Source organism: Phacochoerus africanus, chromosome 6 (assembly GCF_016906955.1).
Source record: "Phacochoerus africanus isolate WHEZ1 chromosome 6, ROS_Pafr_v1, whole genome shotgun sequence".
Taxonomy (NCBI): Eukaryota; Metazoa; Chordata; class Mammalia; order Artiodactyla; family Suidae; genus Phacochoerus; species Phacochoerus africanus.
In genome coordinates, this window is record NC_062549.1 from 42,398,430 (window position 1) to 42,413,448 (window position 15,019).

The window sequence follows — 15,019 nt, forward strand, 5'->3', positions numbered from 1 at the left end:
TCTCTTCCATTTTCTCTGCTTGTAAATACCAACTCATCCCAGAAAAATCAGCTAAAAAGTTGCTCCCTTCGTGACACTTGCTTCATCTGCCCCATAGATTTAATTGCTTTCTCTTGTTCCCATGACACTTAATTTTTTTTCATGTAAGTTTTAATTGAAGGATAATATGCACAAGGAAAAATAAATCTCATACATTTCAGTAATTATGCAAAGTGAACTTACTACTGCCACAAGCACCTAATTCAAAAAACAGAATGATATTGGAGTTCCCATCATGGCTCAGCGGTTAGCGAATCCAACAGGGATCCATGAGGACAGGGGTTCAATCCTTGGCCTTGCTCAGTGGGTTAAGGATCTGGCATTGCCGTGAACGGTGGTGTAGGTCACAGACATGGCTCAGATCCTGCATTGCTGTGGCTTTGGCGTAGGCTGGCCCCCAGCCTGGGAACCTCCATATGCTGTGGGTGCAGCCCTAAAAAGACCCCCCCAAAGAAAAGAAATACGATAATACTAGGACCACAAAGTTCTCCCTTTCCACTTCCAGAGACTATACCTCCAGTCTGAATTGATGTTGGTTTTGCCTGTATTTGAACTTTATATAAATGGAATCATACTATGTGTTCTCTTTTGAATCTAGCTCCTTCTCCCTTGAGTCTTTGAGATTCAGAAAAGATGCTGAATAGATGTAGTTAATTTGTTCTCATTGCTCTTCAGCAGTCCACATTTATCTATTCTACTTCCGATGGTCACTGAGTTGCTTTCAGGTTTGTGTTGTTAGCAGAGTGTCTTTTTGTAGTTGTCCTTTTTTTTTTTTGTCTGTGTCTGAGGCATGTTAAGTTCCAAGCGCAGGGATTGAACCTACATCACAGCAGTGACCCAAGCCAGTAGTGGCAACGCCAGATGCTTAACCCACTGCCCTGGGGTGGGGATTTACCAATGTTGTATTTTTTAATCTTTCCTTTTAACACTTCCTCATTGTGTTGTAATGATTACATTCCATGTCTTACATACTAGACTTGGTTCCCTGAAAGGCTTTGTAACTTCAGTGTCAATTATATTACATGAGACATCGTAGAACTTTAAGATGTTTGTAAAGGAAGGAGCATCTGAAAGAATCCTTCTTTAGTTAAAACCCTTAAATGTAATACATTTACCTTTCTTACAGTCATGTGTGAGAAGTGGGCCCATTCTTTTTTTTTCTTTGTCTTTTTTTTTTTTTTGCTATTTCTTTGGGCCGCTCCCGCAGCATATGGAGGTTCCCAGGCTAGGGGTTGAGTCGGAGCTGTAGCCACCGGCCTACGCCAGAGCCACAGCAACGCGGGATCCCAGCCGCGTCTGTAACCTACACCACAGCTCACGGCAACGCCGGATCGTCAACCCACTGAGCAAGGGCAGGGACCGAACCCACAACCTCATGGTTCCTAGTCGGATTCGTTAACCACTGCGCCACGACGGGAACTCCAGTGGGCCCATTCTTAATTAAAATGTCTCTGGAAATGTATGACCAAGGATGATCATACATTGTGATGATCATAATATATATAATGTTGAATCATTATGTTGTACACCTGGAACTAATATGCTAGTAGTATATTATATATTACATATATATTACATCAATATACCTCTTTTAAAAAATTCATTATTTTCATTAATTTACAATGTTCTGTCAATTTATGCTCTACAGCAAAGTGATCAGTTATACATATAAATATACTCTTTTTCTCACATTATCCTCCATGATGTTCCATCGCAAGTGGAAATAGTGATTAGATTAGATATAGTTCCCTGTGCTAAACAGCAGGATCTCCAAACTCAATAGTTTGCATCTACTAACTTCAAACTCCCACTCAATCCCAGACCCTCCCCCTTCCCTATGGCAACCACTAGTATGTTTTCCATGTCCATGAGTTTTTCTGTAGACAGGTTCACTTGTGCCATATATTATATTCCAGATATAAGTGATATTATATGGTATTTGTCTTTCTCCTTTTGACTTACTTCACTTTGTATGCGAGTCTGTAGTTCTATTCATGTTGCTGCAAATGGTATTAGTTTGTTCTTTATTATGGCTGAGTAGTATTCCATTGTGTATACGTACCACATCTTAATCCATTCATCTGTCATTGGACATTTAGGTTGTTTCCATGTCTTGGCTATTGTGAATAGTGTTGCAATGAACATAGGAGTGCATGTATCTTTTCCAATGAAAATTTTGTTTGGGTAGATGCCCAGAAGTGGAGTTGCTGGATCATATGGTAGTTCTATATTTAGTTTTCTGAGGAACCTTCATACTGTTTTCCATAGTGCTTGTACCAGCTTACATTTCCACCAACAGTGCAGGAGGGTTCCCTTTTCTCCATACCCACTCCAGCATTTGTCTTTTGTAGACTTACTATTGATGGCCATTCTGACTGGTGTGAGGTGGTAGCTCATTGTGGTTTTGATTGGCCTTTTTCTAATAGTGATGCTGAGCATTTTTTAATGTGCCTTTGGACATCTGTATATCTTCTTCAGAGAAACGTCTATTCAGGTCTTCTGCCCATTTTTCCATTGGGTTGTGGACTTATTTTAGAGATTAAGCCCTTGTCAGTTGCATCAATTGAAAATTTTTTTCCCATTATGTGGGTTATGTTTTTGTTATGATTTCCTTTGCTGTGCAAAAAATTTTAAGTTTGATAAGGTCCCACTTGTTTATTTTTGTTTTTATTTCTATTGCTTTGGGAGACTGACCTGAGAAAACATTTATATGGTTGGTGTCAGAGAATGTTTTGCCTGTGTTCTCTTCTAGGAGTGTTATGCTGTCTTGTCTTATATTTAAGTTTTTAAGCCATTTTGAGTTTATTTTTGTGCATGGTGTGAAGGTGTGTTCCAGTTCCACTGATTTACATGCAGCTGTCCAGTTTTCCCAGCACCCCATATTTTGACTCCTTTGTCAAGGTCAATTGACTGTAGGTGCCTGGGTTTATTTCTGGGTTCTCTCTACTGTTCGATTGGTCTGTATGTCTGTTTTGGTACCAGTACCACATTGTCTTGATTATTGTGGCTTTGTAATATTGCCTGAAGTCTGAGAGAGTTATGCCTCCTGCTTGGTTTTTGTTCCTCAGGATTGCTTTGGAAATTCTGGGTCTTTTGTGGTTCCATAGAAATTTTTGGATTGTTGTAGTTCTGTGAAAATTGTCATGGGTATTTTGATAGGGATTGCACTGAATCTGTAGAATGCTTTGGATAGTGTGGCCATTTTAAGGATGTTAATTCTTCTAATCCAGGAGCATGGAATATCTTTCCATTTCTCTGAATCTTCTTTAATTTCCTTGATTAGTGTTTTATAATTCTCAGCATATAGGTCTTTTACCTCCTTGGTCAGGCTTATTCCTAGGTATTTAATTTTTGGAGGTATGATTTTAAAAGTTATTGTATTTTTGTATTTCTTTTCTAATATTTTGTTGTCAGTGTATAGAAATGCGACCAATTTCTGAACGTCAGTCTTGTATCCTGCTACTGTGCTGAATTCACTGAGGAGTTCGAATAGTTTTTGTGTGGAATCCTTAGGGTTTTCTGTACAAAGTATCATGTCATCTGCATAGAGTGACAATTTTACCTCTTCTCTTACAATTTGGATACCATTTCTTTTGTTTGTCTGATTTCTGTGGCAAGGGCTTCCAGTACTATGTTGAATAAAAGTGGTGAGAGTAGGCATCCTTGTCTTGTTTCAGATTTTAGTGGGAAGGCTTTCAGCTTTTCTCCATTGAGTATATTGGCTGTGACTTTGTCATAAATGGCTTTGATTATGTTAAGGTATGTTCCCTCTATACCCACTTTGGTAAGAGTTTTTTTAAATCATGAATGGATGTTGGATTTTTTCAAGTGCTTTTTTTGCATCTATTGAGATGATCATATGGTTTTTTGACTTCTGTTTTTTGATGTGGTTTATTACATTGACTTCGTATGTTGAACCATCCTTGCGAATTTGGGATGAATCCTGCTGGGTTGTGGTGTATGATCTTTTTAATGTGTTGTTGGATTTGGTTGGCTAAACTTTTTTTTTTTTTGTCTTTTGTCTTTGTTGTTGTTGTTGTTGTTGTTGTTGCTATTTCTTGGGCCGCTCCCGCAGCATATGGAGGTTCCCAGGCTAGGGGTTGAGTCGGAGCTGTAGCCACCGGCCTACGCCAGAGCCACAGCAACGCGGGATCCGAGCCGCGTCTGTAACCTACACCACAGCTCACGGCAACGCCGGATCGTTAACCCACTGAGCAAGGGCAGGGACCGAACCCAAAACCTCATGGTTCCTAGTCGGATTCGTTAACCACTGCGCCACGACGGGAACTCCTGGTTGGCTAAACTTTTGCTGAGAGTTTTTGCCTCTATATTCATAAAAATATTGGCTTATAATTTTCTTTTTTCATAGTGTCTTTGCCTGGTTTTGGTATAATGGTGATGGTGGCTTCATAGAATGTCTTTGGGAGTGTTCCTTCTTCTTCAGTCTTTTGGACAAGTTTAAGAAGGATCAGTATAAGTTCTTCTTTGTATGTTTGGTAGACTTAGCCTGTGAAGCCACCTGGTCCTGGACTTCTGGTTTGTAGAGAGTTTTGTTTTGTTCTTTAACAGACATATTTAAGTTCATTTCTAGTGATCATTCTGTTCAAATTATCTGTTTCTTCTTGAATCAGTTTTGGTGGACTGTGTGTTTCCAGAAAGTTGTCTATTTCTTCTAGGTTGTCAGATTTATTGGAATATAATAGTTCATAATATTCACATTTTTTTTTTGGTATTTCTGCAGTATCAGTTGAGATTTCTCCTTTTTCATTTCTTATTTTATTTGGGTACTCTCTCTTTGCTTCTTGGTGAATCTGGCCAGAGGTTTGTCAATTTTGCTTACTCTTTTAAAGAACTAGCTCTTGGTTTTATTGATTTTTTTCTTTTTTTTTTTAGGTCTATTTTATCGATTTCTTCTCTGATCCTTATGATTTCCTTATTTCTGCTGACTTTAGGTTTTGTTTTTTGTTTTTTTTTCAAATTCTTTTAAATGGTAGGTTAGATTGTTGATTTGAGATTTTTCTTCTTTTTTGAGGGAGGCCTGTATTACCATGAACTTCCCTCTGAGAACTGCTTTTGTGGCATTCTGTAGATTTTGTATGGTTGTGTTTTCTTTGTAATTTGTCTCAAGGTTTTTAATTTCCTTTTGACTCCTGTTGACCCATTGTTTTTTTAGTAGCATGTAGTTTAGTCTCCAAATAGTCAGTTTTTTTCTCATTTCTTTTCCTGTGATTGATTTCTAGTTTCATGCCATTGTGGTCAGAGAAAATGCTTGGGGTAATTTCTATACTCTTAAATGTGTTGAGGTTAGTTTTGTGCCCCAGGATGCAGTCAATCCTAGAGAATGTTTCATGTGAACTTGTAAAGAATGTATATTCTGGGTTTTTTTTTTTTTTTTGGATGTAATGTCCTGAAAATATCAATTAAGCTTAACTGTTCTATTTTGTCACTTAGGATCTCTATGCCTTATTGATTTTTCTGTCTGGAAGATCTGTCCATTGATGGGAGTGACATGAGGGCTGCTCTTGGTTTGGATTCTTCCTTTCTCTTTCCTCATTGTGGGCAAACTGTTGTTCCCTTGATAGGGGGTGTGCAGGCACATGTCCTGCTCATGCTTCCAAGGAGGTGGGGGCAACAGCAGTGCTTTCAGGTGTTGTCCAGTACTAGGCCCTTGGCAGTGGCAGTGACCCATGGAGAGGTGAGGGTGGCAGGCTACACCTGGTTGCAGGACCCTTGGCAGTGGCAATGGTCCCCCAGGTAGGTGGGGGGCTGTGCCCTGGGGGCCCTTGGCAGTGGCAATGGCAGGGCATGTGTTCCCAGGGAGGTGAGGGCAGCACTTGGTTGCAGGGCCCTCTGTGGTGGTGACCCCTGGGATAACTAGGGTGGCAGATGGTACCTGGTTACAGGATCCTCAGTGATGGCAGGCCACACCCACCTCTGGAGTCTGAGATGGTTGTGGTGGTTTTGTACCTGTCATCATAGCCCTCAGAAAAGGCATCCTGCCACCTGAGAGTCCATCAGTGTGTGCACAGAGAAAGAAATTCCTATAGTGGTTCCACCCCCCCCACCCCTGCCTCTTGGACCCCCCCCCCCAAAATGGTGCCTTGCTTCTCCAGTGGACCTCCTATGGCACTCCCCTGGCTATGGTGCATCACTCTCTAGCCACCTCAGTCCTTTCCCTGGGACTGACCTCTGAAGCCTGAGCCTCAGCACCAGTCCCCACTTGAGTGTCTCAGGATGTGACGTGCCAGGTGGTGATTGTCTTTGTGGCTCTCTCTCTGGCTTTGCCCAACTCAGACTGAGTACTATGCTTTTCTCTGAGGCTTTGAGCCTCCCCCTCTGTCTCAGCAGATCTCCCCACCAGTTAAGTTATGTGGCCTCCCAGAATGCAGATTCCTTTCCTCTTTCACAGTTCCCTCTCAGAAGTTCTGGTCCCATCCTGATTCATTTTTTCTCTTCTCGCTCTCTCTTTCCCATTGTTCTACCCAGTTATATGGAGTGTCTCTTGCCTTTTTTGGAAGTTTGAGGTCTTCTGCCAGTGTTGAGTAGATGTTCTGTGAGAATCATTCTACATATAGACTTTTTTTTGATGCATTTGTAGGAAAAGGAGAGCTCCACATCCTACTCCTCTGCCTTCTTGATTCTGGATCCTTAATAAGCATATTTTAATAAAAATAACTGTATTTTTGAAAACAAAAGGAATTATAAAGAAGACTGGCATTGCTTTAATCTCTGCACATCTCTTTAATGTTTGGATTGATTGAGAACAATTAGATTCTCATGTCTGCTTCTGCATTCATTCTGTTGCCATATGCTCTTTTGTTTGAAGCATATAAAGTAAAACTCTTCTTACATAGATAGGTAGTTGGAAAAGAGAGGAGTGTTGTTAATAGCATTTTCATATAACTGCAGATATTCTCTGACATTAGACCAAAACTCAACAATTTGTGGTTTCTCAAAAGCCAGTTCCAATGTGGAATCTGAAACTATATCAATGCCTTTCTTTGGGTACTCTTTTATACTAAAATCCATTGAGTTATCCTGTGATTTGAATGGCTCTTTTATACATTCATGAGTTTGGCTCCATTGACCCTAAAATCAGTCGCAAAGACCCCTCATGGTTCCTGGACCATACTTTAAGAAACCTCATCTGAGGGGAAAGGAGCAAAATAAAGATTTATTCCCCTATTGATGTGAATTATGGCATCTTCCTCCATTTTATTTCTGTCTTTTAGAAGGCAAATGTGGCTATGTTTGGTTTGGGTTTCAATTAATATCTTTTTTTTCCTGGGTATATTTTGTTAAACAGGAAAGCCCTTTATGTATGTCAATGCTACAGACTTGGATGATCCAGCCACGCCCAATGGCCAGCTTATTTATCAAATTATCATGCAGCTTCCCAAGATCAATGATGTCATGTACTTTCAGATCAACAACAAAACGGGGGCAATTTCCCTTACTGCAGAAGGTAAGTTAAATGATATCCTCATAGGACTCTCTGAGTCAGAAAAAAGGACCTAGATTTGTATCACCTGCAGAGACCTCTCCTTTTCTCACCTCTCCTACTTCTCATAGGATCCCGGGAATTAGATCCTCTTAAGAACCCCTTTCTACAAGCTGGTGGTCTCAGTGGAGGACATGGGAGGTCAGAACGAGCATTCCTTTAGTGACAGCACATCTGTGGATATTACGGTGAAGGAGAATATTTGGAAAGCACCAGAACCTGTGGAGATTGAAGAAAACTCAACTAATACTCACCCCATCAAAATAACTCAGGTAATGGCCAAGGAATGCTTAGAGCCCTCCCAATCAAGGCACCCACTTTGTAAGGGCTCACCCTCATGGTCTTCACTGACATTTTTGCATAGCGTAATTATAAAGTGAATTAAATAAAATCGCTGGAATTTTCCATATGGGTGTATTCTGGACTTTACCAACTTGCATTCAGATACGTGTGTGTGTGTGTGTGTGTGTGTGTGTGTGTCTATGTCTATATCTATCTATCTATTTCAGTTTTAAAAGAGAACTTCACTCACTTTCTTTTTTCATTTATTTATTTATATATTTCTTAGGGCCACACCTGCTGCATATGGAAGTTCCCAGGCTAAGGATTGAATTGGAGCTAGAATACTAGTCAGATTTTTTTTTGTCTGCACTTCAGTGGGAACTCCTTCACTCACTTTCTAAGTAGCTAACACTGTTATTTGTTGTTCTCTGTCAATAATGTAGGATATGCCTGCCCTAGAGTGGGTTGTCTATGATACATGTACGTGATTTGAATTTGGGGCTGCAAATATTTTTGAAAGGCTTCTTTTTATTCCTGTGGGAAAAATCTCTATGCGAAAGATGCATCACAAGCTCAGGGACAGAGATAGGACTGGCCAAGAGTAAGAGCTGAGTAGACAACCGTTATCCTTGGAGCCCACCCCTCCCAATTCCACCCCCTGTGGGTACCTCTCCTTTCCATTCAAATCCTCCCCCTGTCCCATCTATAATGCTGGTATCTCACCCTGAGTCCCCTCCTCCTTCTTTAGCTCCTGGAAATCCATTCTGGGGGCCACCCAGATCTGATCTTTTCTGGAAGATCAGGGGGTTTCCTGACACAAAAGCTGTGAGTTAGTGGGAGAGAACTGGATTTAGAAGCAGATAAACAAAACTGAGCTCTTGCTCTGTTACTTTAAGGACTGATCATAAGCAAGTCATTTAACTGTAATAAACTCCAATTTCTCACCAATAAAATGGGGATAATAAGAGCTGTTCAGATTGTTGTGGCAATTAGTGTCTGTGGAAGTGGATAAAATGTATTAATGTTATGAGGGAGTCCTAGTCTGTAGTACCCCTGAGTTTGTTTACATGACAATGTTGTTGTCAAGGGGCTCTGGAATTGCCTGTTCCACCATATTCATTGTCTAACCTAAAAGTTTTTTTTTTAATTTTAATGTTGAATTGATGAATTTCACCTTCAGGGGGAAAAAAAAAAAAAAGGGAAACCATGAAGTATTCTGCTTTATCAGCTAAGAAAGAATGTCAGGATGCTTTACTGTGAGAACTTCAGATTGGGTTCCTTTACTAAAGCCTTCCTGTTTATTATTCAGGTTACCTTCATAGGGATTTGTAAATGCATATACTTATTTGCTCTCAGGGCTGTCAAAGAAAAGAAGATCCAAGAAGCCACATCCAACACTCCGGCTTGAATAGTACACTTTGGGTGTCTTGAAACTGAAGAAGAGTGAAGGGAGACAGCTCAAGAGAGAGAACTTGGGCTGGATTTTTAGGGCACAGGGTGGGCTCGCTTACAACAAAGAACATGGCCTTTGGTTTGGACAGAGGGTGGTGCTTAAATAACTAGCAAGGGACAGTTGCTTGATACCCTATCGCTGATATCTTGGCTTGAGAGGATAGTTTAATGTGAAATTTTCAAATAGCTGTAGGACCTTGGACAGGCCACCTAAACATTTTGTGCACTAGTTTCCCCATTTATACAATAGGGATAATGATAGTCTTGACCTTATGTGGCTGTTTGAGGATTTAATGAGATAACACATAAAAATGTTTAGAATTGTGTCTGGCATGAGTAAACCCTGAGTAAGTATTATTAGTAGTAGACTATCAGAGAGGGCAGGCTCTGTCTATAGCAAGTAGACTAGTCTTACTATTGAGTTTATTGATTTTTTTTTTGCCAAGTTGTTTACAAAACAATGCTAGGAGTTGGCAATTATTCTTATCCCTGATGTCTTTAAGACTAAATATTTAGGGAGGGAATGTTCTTTATTTACGTATTATTTGTCTTGCTTTAATAACAGTGTGGTGAAGAGTTGAAAGTGTCTCTTACCCTCTTCACTGGTGAGTTTTGGGAGTTCATCATCCATCATGGCTTAGTTCTCAGATAATGCCAGCTACTAAGTACATTTTGTTTGTCCCTCCCCACCCCCTTTTTTGGTTGTGCCAACAGTATACAGAAGTTCCTGGTCCAGGGATTAAACCCATGCCACAGCAGCAATACAAGCCGCAGCAGTGACAACACCAGATCCTTAATCCACTGAGCGACCAGGGAGCTCCTATTTTTTGTTACTTAAATTGGTGTTTCATGATATGAAGCCTTCACAGTCAGACTTCCAAAAGAACAACCCACAAACTCTTTAGAGGGTTCACAGAGAATCACTTTAGAGAAGGAAAAATACCCCATGTGCTTTTTTGGAGCAATGTAACTTAGTAAAAAGGAAAAAAAGGGGAGGAATTATTTTAGGTTGAAAATGAAAAGGTAATTTAGTAGTTATAAGAAACCTCAGACATCCAAACAAGGTTGTCAGAAATTTTAAATCTAGATCCAGAAAGTTGCTTATTTCCTTTCCTGTTCGCTCTGTCCGAATGTATCTTTCCTCACATTTCACTTTGGGCCCTGTAGGTGCGGTGGAACGACCCAGGTGCACTATATTCCTTAATGGACAAGGAGAAGCTACCAAAATTCCCTTTTTCAATTGACCAGGAAGGAGATATTTATGTCACTCAGCCCTTGGACCGAGAAGAAAAGGATTCAGTGAGTAAAACTAGGGGGGGAGTTTTGCAGATCAAGACAAGATTCTGTGCCCATGGATATCTGAGAGCAGAAAACAATTTTACTTAAAAACAAAAACACCACCACCAACAAAACCACCCAAACTGTGTTCTGAACCTCAGAACATCATTGCTCTCAAAGACGGGATAATATCTCTGCAAATTCCACCCATTTTATATTTTCTTATTTCCAAGTTCTAAGTAAATTGAAAATAAGGGAGTAAATGAAATAGCATTGAAATAGTTATTTTCTCTGCCTTTTGAAGAGGGGTGATGAAGGAGTCATGTTTTAACTCTGATCTCGTTGTAGTATGTTTTTTATGCGACCGCCAAGGATGAGCTTGGAAAACCACTTGCATTCCCACTGAAAGTTCAAGTGAAAGTTAAAGACATTAATGATAATCCACCTACATGTCCATCTACAGTGACTGTATTTGAGGTCCAGGAGAATGAACAAATAGGTAAGAAACTGTGTAGCTCTTCTCCCTATGTTAACTCTGTAGTCCCTTTCTCCTCCCCATGGGGTAAAAGGTAGGGGGGTACACCTGAATGGGGATCAGTTGTCCATGCCCAGCACAGTGTAGAGATTGCACTTTGGGACTCACACAGGTACAGTATTTAGGCTCAAGCAGTATCTGAGTAGTGTTCTTAAATTGGAGCTTTTATAACCACCACTACTCCTAGCACTATTACTGCCACTACTATTACTACCACCACCACCCTTACCACTACCACTAGCACCATAACTATTTACACCAATCTCCTATATACATATATAAGATTATCTCATTTGCAAGGTTTTCTGAGAGATTATTTGCCCTCCAGCAAGCTGAGTGACAGATAAAATCCCACCAAATGTGCCAAATAATTTAAACAAATATTTACACCCAATGTCAGATACCTGGCAACTGACCTTTGATTGATCAGCTTGGAAGATGAAGTTCAAGTCCTATCTGTTTTTATTCTTTTCTCCTTGACCTGTGTCATTTCCTTAGGCTGATCCAGGAAAGCTTTAGTTTTGTACAGGAATAACTACTACGAGCTCACTATGATTTCTGGGATTTTTTCTTTCTCTCTCTCTTTTTTTTTATTAAGCATTTAATTAATTAAGTAATTAATTTAGTCTTTTTAGGGCCACACCTGTAGCATATGGAGGTTCCCAGGCTAGGGGTCAAATTGGAGCTGTAGCCACTGGTCTACACCACAGCCATAGCAACACCATATCTGAGCTGTGTCTGTGATCTACACCACAGCTCATAGCAGTACTGGATCCTTTACCCACTGAGTGAGGCCAGGATGACCTGCATTCTCTTGCATATTCGTTTCCGCTGAGCCACAAAGGGAACTTCCAATTTCTGGGAGTTTTTCAACTTCCCTGGATTTGGAATACCTCTTATCTATAATCCCTCAATGTTGAGCCCATTGGCTGAGCAGGCTGGCATTGCTGGAAGTATTCTGGTCTGTTTCGTGTAAGTTTCAGGATTTACAAAGTGAGTAGGCTCTCATGACTACCATTCCTAGGGCTTAGCTGTCCTCCTGGGTACATCCTCCCCGCCTCATGGACCTTCTCATCATTTTCTCTTGATCTCGCTACTCTTCTTGCCATAATCTTTTGACACAGTAGGTGCTATCTTGGTGGCATGGTGGGCACCAGCTTGCATGGCTTGCTTGCTCAATGCAAGAGTCATATGTAGACTGCGTATTGTCAGCGTGTTCTGCTTAGGTCTTCTCTTTTGCGTTTATTCCATTTCTTGCAACAACAGGAAGAATTAAGTGACAGTTTGAAGGGTTTTAGTTAATAATACAGAAGAATCTTCTCACAGTGACAGTGGAGTAACAATGAAGTATGTGACAATAGTCAAGAAACACTTATAGCATCACCTTTTGGGGAAGTATGGGATGCTCTGTGATGCTGAATGAAGGCAGAAGACTTTGAAGGCCTTGTAGATGATAACTCAAGTCTCTTTGCACAGGGCCTAACATTTTGTGCATTAGTCATCTATACTGCCTAACAAATTGTCCCCAAATTTAGCATTTTGAAACAATGAACATTTATTATCTGACAGTTTCTGTGATTCAGGAATCTGGATGTCAGGTGAGTACCTCTGATTCAGAAGGAGAAGCTTAGAGAGGGAGGGAGGGAAGGAGAGAGCTTGAGCTCAAAAAATGGCAACCAGAATGGAAGTGTCTTTTTATAATCTAACCTGGGAAGTGACATCCCATAACTTTTGCCATATTCATTAAAAGTGAGTCACTAGGCCCAGTTCACACTCAAAAGGAGGAGGTTACGCCAAGACATCAATATCAGGGGTAGGGGGGATTGCTAGGAGCCATCAGAGAGGCTGCCTGCCTCATTGGGAGGAAGACACTAGTTTTCTGAGAACTGGTAAAGAAGTCATTGTTTGTAGAATAAAGTTTTCAAGGGTTTAGCATGCTCTTTGCCTCTTGAAAATGAGAATATATTTTGTAATAATATTTTACAAAGTCTTGAGTTTTGGATTTAATGGACTAGGAGTTCTTATAAATCAGCACAGATTGAGTCTTTTCTATATATGTAGCCTAAAAGGAGTACAAACAATGCCCCTGCCCTTTGGGGGGCTTACGGTCTAGCTCAATAAAATACTAAATTATTCATTAGTATATTTATTTATTTAGTCTTTTGGGGGCTGCACCTGCAGCATTTGGAAGTTCTCAGGCTAGGGGTCTAATTGGAGCTGAAGCTGCCAGCCTATACCACAGCCACAGCAATGCCAGATCTGAGCTGTGTTTGAGACCTACACCACAGCTCATGGCAATGCTGGATCCTCAACCCACTAAGTGAAGCCAGGGATCAAACCTGCATCCTCATGGGTATTAGTTGGGTTCATTACTGCTGAGCCACAATGGAACTCCCTCCTTAGTATATTTATATTTTCCTGTTTGGTGTCTTATATTAGCCAGAATCTTGTGGGACTCATGTCCCCAAGTCTCAGCAATGCCAACATTAATTCTGAAATCCCATTTTCTACCAGGTTCTTTATGTTCATACAGGAACGTTACCCTTTTCTTGAATTTCTATGTCCCTAAGGTATTTCTGAGTGCCCCAAGAGATGCTGTATATATCTCTGACTTGATTTGGGCTGCTGCTTGTTCCTGGTTCTTGTCATTTGGAGACATGGCACTCCTTTCACATTTGGGTTATTCACAAAATTCTGTGCTCCCACTGAGCAGTGCCCCCTACTGGAGTTTCCCTGCCATTGATGTCCATAGTCTTCATAGCGCCTCTGACAGCTGGAGGTTTCCTGTGGCGTGAGAAAAGAACAGTGTCCTCTGTGTTATGCTCACCTGCCCAGGGGGAAGGACCAGAGTGGGGATGCTCAGACACCAAACAATCACAGAATTTACTTTCTCATTGCAACAGACAGATGCTTTTCATACAAAAGCAGAGGCCTGTCCCAAAGGTAACATAGTTGCTTGTGATGGGCTCAGAAATGGCAGCTGCTACTAAACTAGTTACACATTCTCTTCTGCTCTGTTGCTCATGTTGCCCCTCCTGCCCACTCCCACCCCCAGACATGTCTGCACCTGCCAGCTCTGTTATGGACATGAAATTGGTACTTCCATTCCTCCCCCCACAAACTCTCCAAATTTCCTGGTAAATCAGTAGATACAAAGTAGTTTGGGGAAGGGGAAGAAGCTGAACTCCACAAGTGGGGTGTACATATTCAAGTGTTAGCCCCCACATGGGATTCTTGCTGTTTGTGGAGAAGCCCACAATTCCCATTTGTCTGAGCAGGATGACCCAGCACCTATCAGAACTCATCCAGAGCTGGGTGGAGCACTGAGTCATAGCTGGACTTCTGGAACTCCCTGAACTGAGACACTCACAGAGATAAAACTTAGGGTCATAAAATGCAGCAGAGCAGAGAGGATGGCTGCCTGCTCTCTGCCCCCTGCTGCCTTTATCTTTGGGGTGGAGTCAGTCTCTGCACTTGTTCCATAAATTTGCTTAGGAGTAACCATAGTCGGCTTGTCCTTGTTTAGTTATACCATTTCCCTTGTGTATTACCACAAACTTGGTGACTTAAAACAATGGAAATTTATTTTCTCACAGTTCTGGAGTTTAGAAATCAAGATGGCAGCTTGAGGAGATTTCTTCCTTGCCTCTTCTGGCTTCTGGGGGCTCCTGGCCTCCTCTGGCTGCTGGTGGCAGCATAACTTTAGTCTCTGTCCCCTTCTTCACATTGCCTCCTGCTCCATGGGCATCTCTGTATCTTCCCTTCTTTTTAAAAAAATATCATTATTATTATTTTTGGCCACACTTGTGCAATGTGGGAGTTCCCACCCAAGCCAGGGTTTGAACCTGTTTCATAGCAGCCACCTGGGCTGCAGTGACAATGTCAGATCCTTAACCTGCTGTGCCACAGAACTCCTGTGTCTTCTCTTAAGA

The 15,019-nt window shown here is 41.1% G+C and overlaps 1 protein-coding gene across 1 annotated transcript in view; it reads left to right on the forward strand.

The window, feature by feature from the left end:
- Positions 1-15,019, forward strand: part of CDH17 (cadherin 17) — a 70,281-nt gene that overhangs the window by 20,455 nt on the left and 34,807 nt on the right. The window contains 5 exon segments of the mRNA XM_047782851.1: positions 7,346-7,504; positions 7,612-7,640; positions 7,642-7,812; positions 10,442-10,573; positions 10,901-11,051. Of these exon segments, the coding sequence (XP_047638807.1) occupies positions 7,346-7,504; positions 7,612-7,640; positions 7,642-7,812; positions 10,442-10,573; positions 10,901-11,051 (642 nt within the window).